At 49.5% G+C, this 8,490-nt stretch overlaps 1 protein-coding gene across 10 annotated transcripts in view; it reads left to right on the top strand.

Moving 5' to 3' along the window:
• Nucleotides 1-609: 609 nt before the first annotated feature.
• LOC117307600 (uncharacterized) overlaps nucleotides 610-8,490 on the top strand; it is a 72,215-nt gene continuing 64,334 nt past the window's right edge. For 5 of the 10 annotated variants that reach the window (XM_073791129.1, XM_073791127.1, XM_073791126.1 and 2 more), the window contains exon 1: nucleotides 787-6,763. In XM_073791129.1, coding sequence (XP_073647230.1) covers nucleotides 4,843-5,820 — 978 coding nt within the window. In that variant the 5' untranslated portion in view covers nucleotides 787-4,842 and the 3' untranslated portion in view covers nucleotides 5,821-6,763. Of the gene's footprint in view, nucleotides 688-756; nucleotides 6,764-8,490 lie in introns of those variants that run through there. The other 5 variants (XM_073791140.1, XM_033836702.2, XR_012325615.1 and 2 more) reach the window with 5 other exon arrangements.

The following is an 8,490-nucleotide window of genomic DNA, read 5'->3' as shown; positions in this document are numbered from 1 at the left end:
TTACTATATCATACGGGGAATTATACACAATATCTTGTAATAACCTATATAATGGAATATAATCTGCAAACAACTACCCCAAATCACTATGCTGTACATCTGAAACTAACACAGTATTGTAAATCAACTATACATCAATATAAATAAATAGACTCCCTTCCAGTTCCACAATCCTTTGGCTTTAAATTACCACCAGTGAGGCGCGGGACTCTGGCTTCGCGGGGTGTCTACAGGACCATCAACGGTCGCCCGCTCAGAGTAAACAAGCAGCTCTGAATTCATGACCCCTTGGAGGTCATGGAGGTTAGTTAGCTCTACATATTCTACAACTTCCCAGACCGGTGGCCCTGAACGTTGGGCTTTTAACGCCAGAGCGCAGAAGGAAATCCGACGACCTTGGAGGGAATGCAGTCTGCACCACTAAATTCTAAACTCAAATTTCTTCTCTGCGGCTACCATCTTCCACAGGACTACAACTCCCAGCAGGCCACGCCCGAGGCCAAAGCTTACTGGCGGTCCTGCCCGAGTTTCTTGCCGTGTGGCAGCCAGTATAGCCAATAGCAAGGAAGGGCAACCCTCAGGAACCAGTCCTGGAGAGGCAGGGCGGATCCTTTCAGGGTTCCGGTTCCGACTCCTTCCCCCGGCCACCCGAGGCGGTGCTGTCCCTGACCGTACGGCTGGAGCTAGGTTGGTCGGCGTCGGGCCCGGGGTAGCGGTTGCGGGGGGACCGGGGTGGGGGGGGGGCGCGCGCATGGCGTCGCGGGGAACTCTAAACGTGGCCCCTTCCCTCTCACCGGGCAGTTGGGGCTGTGGCTTTGCTCCCCGGACCCAGTGGGGAGCAAACGGGCCCCTGTGGTCCCTCCGCCCTAACTCCTGACCCCTTCCCCCGGCCTGCACGACCAGACTGCTGGCCCCAAACCACTACCTTCCCGCCCTTCTCTTGGCCTTTGAGTAGTCCAGCCCCGCTTCCACTGACCATACATTTGGGGTCAGCTTCTTTTCTCCCACCGCTCCGGCCCCAAGCCCGTCGGCAAGCCTGAACCCAGCTCCTGTGCTCTACAACGCTCGTGCCCTCAGACTCCGCCCCGCTGCACACGACCCGGCCTCTAGGGCCGGGTCCCCTGACCAGTCTCCTCGGACCCTCTGACTCTTTTGGTCCTTCTCTATCTCTCACCCCTTATCCACCCCCCCTGTACAATTCCCAGTTCTTTAACACAGTTTCCCTGATCTTTCCAAGCTCCTCTCTCCCCTTCCTCCCCCGCCAGCTCTCGACTTGATCCCAAAGACCCCGAACTAAGGCCCTTCAGCCCGCTTTCCAGCTTGGCCTCTTCCCTCTAACCCAGGCCTTTGGCCTTCAGCATCAGTGATCAACAACCCCACCTTCTTGGCGCTAACTTCTTAGACTTGGCTCCTTTACCACTGCCTCAGTCCCTTCCACCTTTGGTCCTCCCTGTACCTCTGAGCCTCCTGGGAAGACAAGCCCCATGGGCCCCTTTCTCCTCTGAAATCTCTGAAATGTAATATGTAAGAGCCTCTTTACTTTACCTGCCACTGTCTTCTCAGTAGATGGTGGGCTCCCCATCTCACTAAGTCCCAACGTTGCTCACCCATCCTGCAAGTCGTAGCTCAAAGACCACCTTTTCCGTCAAGCTGCTCATCTCTGAGCTCTTCAGGGAGATATGCCTGTGTCATCAGAACTACCATGGCGCTGTTCCTTCTTTCCTTTCTTCCTTCCCTCTTTCTCTCCTCTTCCTCCGATACTGGTGTAGTGCTTAAAAGCACTGGCTTTGGAGTGATGGGCATGGCTCCCAGTTCTGCCACTCACTTGCTGTGTGCCCTTGGGCAAATTACGATTTCCCTGCTTCCACTGGAACTTAACCTTCTACACTGTATGAGTTTCTGGAGTTCATGGCCTATTTCACTGCACTGTACCATAAACTCTTTTAGGGTGGTGACTATAATCTTAAATCTTTTTGCTCTTTTTTGACCCAGCATTCAGCCGTGGGTAGAGTCGCAGCTTGGTATATTGTGGGTTCTCAGGATAGCAGGATTGGTAGTGAATGGAGGCCATGTAGCTCATTGCATAAAGACAGATGTTGGAGCCCTAGGTGGGATGGGCAGCGGTAGGAAGTAAATTAGATCATATCCATTCCCTTGTACTTAAAAAAAGTTTTGAGCACCAGGCCTTGTGCTGGAGAGATTGCCAGAATGACCCAGTCCCTGCCCTCAAGTTGCTTATAAACTAATAGTGGAAATAGACATGTAAACAGATAATTGCAAATCACTGTAAAAGCAAGTACAAGATTCTGTGGGTGCATAAAGGAGGAAGTGGGCAGGAATTAGGAGATTGTTAAGGAATAGTGGGTGAGAATAGACACAAGTAGGCATGAAATGGGTTCTGGAGACAGGCCCAGCCTTCATTCAGTTCGTTCAGCAGATATTTATTAAGGATCTACTAGGTATGACTGCCACTGCTGTAGGAGTTGGGGTTATATTAATGAATAAAGCAAAGAACCTGGCCCTCACGGGACTTAGGTTTTGCAGGGGGAGGCCGATACTAAATAATAGACATAAAAAACATTGTTAGGAGTTGAGAAGTGCTGTGGGGCAGGGGAGACTGAGTGAAGGGGAAGGGGTCGTAATTTTTTAATTTATTTTTTTGGAGGGGTTGTAATTTTTAAAAGGATGGTCAGGAGACAGTAAATAAGTATCGGAATAAATTGTTCCTGATTTTTTTTTACATTTTTGAAGGTGAAGCAAGCCTGTTATTTTTCACATCACTTATCTAGATTCTTGAAAAAGCACTCTCTAATAGAGATTGGTAAATTATACTTCACTTCCTTTTGTTTTTTTTAATAGATCTTTATTGGAGTATAATTGCTTCACAATGCTGTGTTAGTTTCTGCTGTACACCAAAGTGAATCAGCCATATGCGTACATATGTCCTCATATCCCCTCCCTCTTGAGCCTCCCTCCCATCCTCCCTATCCCACCCCTCTAGGTCATTGCAAAGCACCGAGCTGATCTCCCTGTGCTATGATGCTGCTTCCCACTAGCTAACTATTTTACATTTGGTAGTGTATATATGTCAATGCTACTCTCACTTCGCCCCAGCTTCCCCGTCCCACCCCGTGTCCTCAAGTCCATTCTCTATGTCTACATCTTTATCCCTGCCCTGCTTTTAAATAAAGTTTTATGAAAACAGACACACCCAATCATTTACAGATTTTCTATGGCTGCTTTATGATACAATGGCAGAGTTGAGTAGCTGCAACAGAGATCCTATGGCCCCCAAAATTTACTAAACATATACTCTCTGGTCCTTTACAGAAAGTTTGCTGACCTCCCACTCCTTAAAGATTTAAGGTACTGTCCGTATTTCACGTTTTAGATTATATGTACTGTACCATTTTTTAATTGAATTTTTTTTGTTTCCCGACAATAGCATGTAAGGGATCTTTTTCATACTTGCCTTCTTCACAGGGCTAGCATGTAGCGTCTTCAACAGTTGTAGTAGCAGCTGTCATGTACTGAATGACTAGTACTGCCACACTTTACACTGGGCATATTATAGGCATTTTCTCTAACAAAGTCCTGCTGTGTCTGTTGGTATCACAATTTTAGTGATGTGGAAGTTGAGGCTCAGAGTGGTTGAGTAATTTGCAGAGTTGTAAGGACTGTATGTGTCACTATAGGGATCCAACCCTAAATTCAGTCGGTGTCCCTTCCATTACCAGACCCCACCTGGAGCAGTTATGAAGCTTTCATTTTCCATCATCAATGCCCCATCATTGTGCTTCCCTCCCTCATCCCTTTGTTCATGTCACTCTGTACAGTATCTCCACCAGCCCATGCTGCCTTTTGAAATGCTGTTACTTCTTCAAGGTTCAGATGAACTACCACTCTCCTCTTATCAGTACTTTCTTCCCCTCATTCCCTGTCCTTGGCTGTCAGAACTCAAAGGAGTCTGTGCAGCTTAGCAAGCATTTGCTGATGTTTGCATAAGTAGGCCCTGTGTTGGGCACTCTGTGTGTGGGGGGCAGGGAATGTGTGTTTGGGAGACTGTGTGTGGTGTGTGAGTATAGCTGGATGTGTGTATGGTGTGTAATTGGATAGCCATGAATGTGGCTCTGTGTGTGGGAGGGGTGTGTGTGGTATGTATGCGTGTGACTGTGTATGTGTGACTGCGTGATACGTATGTGTGTTGTGAGAGTGGCTGAGTGTGTTGGTATGTGAGTATGGCTGTGTGTGGTGTGAGTCTATGTGTGAGACTGTCTGTGTATGCACTGCTGTGTGTGGTGTTTGAGTGGAAGTGGGTACTGACCAATCAGAACAGACACAGCCTAGGCCCTCAGTGGGTCTTGGAGGACCCCGATGTTAAGCCTTTATTTGCTAGACTGTGGTGAGGTCTGGGGAAGGGAAGGAGTGTACACGTAAGAGGATTCAGAGCTGGGCCTTGTAACCGAGTAGGAGAGCCTCAAGAATTAGAGATTCTGTTCTCTTCATTTTGAAAACAGGCAAATAGGTGGATGCTTTTAAGGAAGGCTTTTCAGAAACGATTAAACATAATGGGAATTTCAGTTAACTTAACAGTTAGGCAGAAAAATCGAACGCATCCCCAAATGGAAGCTCCTTTACTTGTAGGTGAATTCGAGTCTAGACTGTGGTATTAAGAAAAGTGACATTGTGCACATCATACAAATATCTTTTGGGGCTGGACAAAGCTGAGGCCTTCTTTTTGCTCTGGTGGGTAGCTTTAAATATCTGTGGAAGTTTGTCACTTGACAGTAAGTAAAGGCATTCTATCCGAGTATTCCAGTTAATTGAGGTTATTTCTGACGGATGGTTCCAAAGGGATGGTGTATACCCACCCCTTCAACCAGGACGAAAGATTCCCTGGGGTCTGGCCTGACCCAAGGAATAAAGGTGTTGGCCATTTGTGTTCATTCTCAGGGTTCAGAGATGGGCAGTGAGAAGGAGCAGAGCCCAGAACGGCACCTGCCTGAGGAAGGGGAACGGGGTAATAAGCCATGGAGAGTGGATGACTCAGAGGGTTCTTGGATCCCAGATGGGGAGAAAGAGCATGGGCAAGCAAGCCTGCCAGAGGGGCCACAAGGGCTCTATCCAGAGAAGCCACCGCAGGACGTCACTGTCCCCGCTGGAGAGCCAGAGGACCTCTCTGCTCATCCGAGGCACGAGGCTGATGAGAAGCCCTTTATATGTGCCCAGTGTGGCAAAACCTTCAATAATACCTCCAACCTGAGAACACACCAGCGGATCCACACAGGCGAGAAACCCTACAAGTGTTCTGAGTGTGGCAAGAGCTTCTCGAGAAGCTCCAACCGCATCCGGCACGAGCGCATCCACCTGGAGGAGAAGCACTATAAGTGCCCCAACTGCGAGGAGAGCTTCCGGCGGCACTCGGACCTCACCACGCACCAGCAGGACCACCTGGGCAGGTGGCCCTTCCGCTGCGACATCTGCGGCAAGAGCTTCAGCCAGAGCTCGGCGCTGGCCGTGCACTACCGGACCCACCTGGAGCCGGCGCCCTACATCTGCTGCGAGTGCGGGAAGAGCTTCAGCAACAGCTCCAGCTTCGGCGTGCACCACCGCACCCACACGGGTGAGCGGCCCTATGAGTGTGCCGAGTGCGGGCGGACCTTCAGCGACATCTCCAACTTTGGGGCGCACCAGAGGACCCACAGGGGCGAGAAGCCCTACCGGTGCACGCTGTGCGGGAAGCACTTCTCCCGCAGCTCCAATCTCATCCGCCACCAGAAAACTCACCAGGGAGAGCAGGCTGGGAAAGATTCCAGCTGAAGAGGGCGAGGAAGAGAGAGAGCAGAGCCTGGGACCCCAACCTAGTGCAGAAAGATCTTTAGGATCTCCTGCTGCCCCCTTGACCTCAAGCCCTTCCTCCCACTTTGGAGAATGGTTTTCTGTTGCCTCTGAAGCCAGGATCTCCAGGAAGTCCTGAGAAGGGACTCTGAGTAAAAATCTTCACTTTTTTTCCAGGCCGATTTCTTGTGGTAGAAAGTCAGAGGACCCCGTCTTGGCTTCACCTCCTTGGGGTGAAAGAGAAATAAGGTAGGCTTAGGACATGCTCATATCATTTGGGCAACTGTCCCCTGGCCTTTGAGGAAGTACCTGTGAGGTGGGCATCACTGTCTGGAGGTCCTCTGTATAGTATGTGGACCGCTTAGGGCACACTGCGGTGGTCCACTAGTTCCCACCTGCTGTGCCTCAGCTGGGCTGGGAGGAGCAGGGGAGAAAGGGGCCCCCTTGGCCCAGAGAAGAGGTCTGAGGTCCTACTTTCGGAATGAAAGGGAAGCCCTCAAGGAGCCATGATCCAGGGACCCTCACACTCCCTCCTGTTTGTGACTTGTCACCCCCGCCCCAACGTGCATCTGTTTCCCCAGGGTTAGCAGTAAAAACCCTTTAATGAAAAGGACCCGTGTACTTATTTGGGGGCATCGAAGAAGTGGGGAGGTGGTTGCACCACAGCCACTCCGGAAGGGAGTTGAATTCCAAGAAAGAATGGGTGGCTGCTCTGAAAAGCAAAAGGAAGCAGCTGACTCTGAGGTCTGTGAGGAGGAAGGGGAAAGGGAAGGAAGTAATATTAACTGAGCATGCACTCTATGCCCTGGATTCTGCAGGTCACTTTCACATTCTTTATCTCATATAGTTGTCGAAGCAACCGCAAGGGAGTAAGATGAGGCAGGTGAGGAAAGGTGAAGTCACTCGCTGTGAAGTCGCACAGCAGGTATGTGGCGGAGCCAGAGTTCAGACCTGGGCCTCCCTTGATTCTGAGCTGATGCTCTTTCACTACATTCACCTTGCTGGCTTCTGAAGGAGGAGCCACTTAGGGGGCTGGCCTGGGACCAAGTGATTCCCTGTAAGTGGGAGTTAGTGTGGCCTCTTGATACAGCCCTGGACCCTTTGCCCTGTGGGATGTCAGTGCCAAGCATGAGAACCTTTTCAACTTTAGATTGATTATTGATTGACACTTATTCGGTGCCTAGGAAAATGACAGTGACGGAATAGGGGGTGAAGGGTGGGACAAGATGAACCTAAGGTCTGCCCTTAGTAGCAGTAGTGCAGTTCCTAACTGAACTGCTCGTTAGGGATCGTGCCTGGCTTTCTGCCCTTCTGAAGGCCTGGCTCCACGTGGCAGTTTTCAGTGTTTTCTGCATGGAGGTTTAGTGTTCATCCAGATTTCCTCCAACAAATACAAAAGACCCCTCTCTATCTCTCTTGCCAATCTGGAGCCCTGCTCTTCCAGAGTGAGGGGCCCTCCTCATTTGTAGCCAGTTGGCAGAATGTGACTGGCACTGCTGATGACCTGACCTATCACATGGGATCTTGCCGCCTACCCAGGAAGGGATATGCCAGTCGTCATCCTATTCTCACAACAACCCTGTGAAGTAAGAATTACCCACATTTGACAGATGCAGAAACAGGCTTACATGGCAAGTCAGTGGCAGGGTCAGGAACCTAACCTACTTCTACCCAAACCCAAAGCCTGTATTTTTTCTGACCATAAAAGACGACTTCCCAAACAATTCCCTGACATTTTGTAGGATCCTTTTCAGCTTACAAAGCACTTTTATTTCATATACATTTTCCTGCTCCTTGAAAATCTCCATACAAAATATTTTAAACACATAGTCACCCAACTTGCATGTATGAATTGCTCCCTAATAATAGAAGTTGCCAGGGGCTTCCCTGGAGGTCCAGTGGTTAAGACTCCATGCTTCCACTGCAGGGGGCACAGGTTCGATCCCTGGTTGAAGAACTAAGATCCCGCATGCTATGTTGCCAAAATAAATAAAACTTTAAAAAGTTGCCATCTAACACCTACTGAATGCCAGTTACTATACACCATCATTTCTGATCTCCATGACTAGTCTGCAAAGTAGTCGTATCCCCATTGTCAACATAAGGAAATTCTGAGGGGTTAAATGACCTGACCTAATGGCCGAGCTGGGATTCCAATCAGGTGCCTCTGATTCCAAGGCCAGCTCTTCATTTTGCTCATTACCAAGCTAGGTCTGCTGTTCTCCTCTCAGTCTGGGGAGCTTGGTAATCCTTCCAGACCCAGAGCCTTAGTGACAACTGCTGTGATTCTTTTGGAGTCTGCTGCCAGTGAGACCCAGGACCTGCTTTGATCTTGGGACATAACTTGCTGGCCGATCTCATTTGCCCTTTTTTGACCAAATTCATAGGCTAGGTTTTCTGTGTTGGTCCAGGCTGTTGAGTCCTGACTAGTCCATTTATTCACCCTCTGACTTCCTTTTTTGCTAGCTTCCTTTGTTTTCTCCTTCATTCCCTTTTCCTCTTCCCTTTCTTCTCCCTTTCCTCTCCCCTTCTTTCCTTCCTTTCCTCTCCCCTTCTTTCCTCCCTCCCCACTTCCTTCCTCTCTCTCTTCCTCCTAGTTACTAGGAATACTGACAGTGAAGATGTGGCTCCCGTGTTCTCTGATGTGGGGTG

The sequence above is a fragment of the Tursiops truncatus genome, chromosome 1 (assembly GCF_011762595.2).
Source record: "Tursiops truncatus isolate mTurTru1 chromosome 1, mTurTru1.mat.Y, whole genome shotgun sequence".
In the NCBI taxonomy this organism is placed as follows: domain Eukaryota; kingdom Metazoa; phylum Chordata; class Mammalia; order Artiodactyla; family Delphinidae; genus Tursiops; species Tursiops truncatus.
Note: the sequence above shows the minus strand (reverse complement) of the source record. Positions and strands in the feature narration are given on the sequence as shown.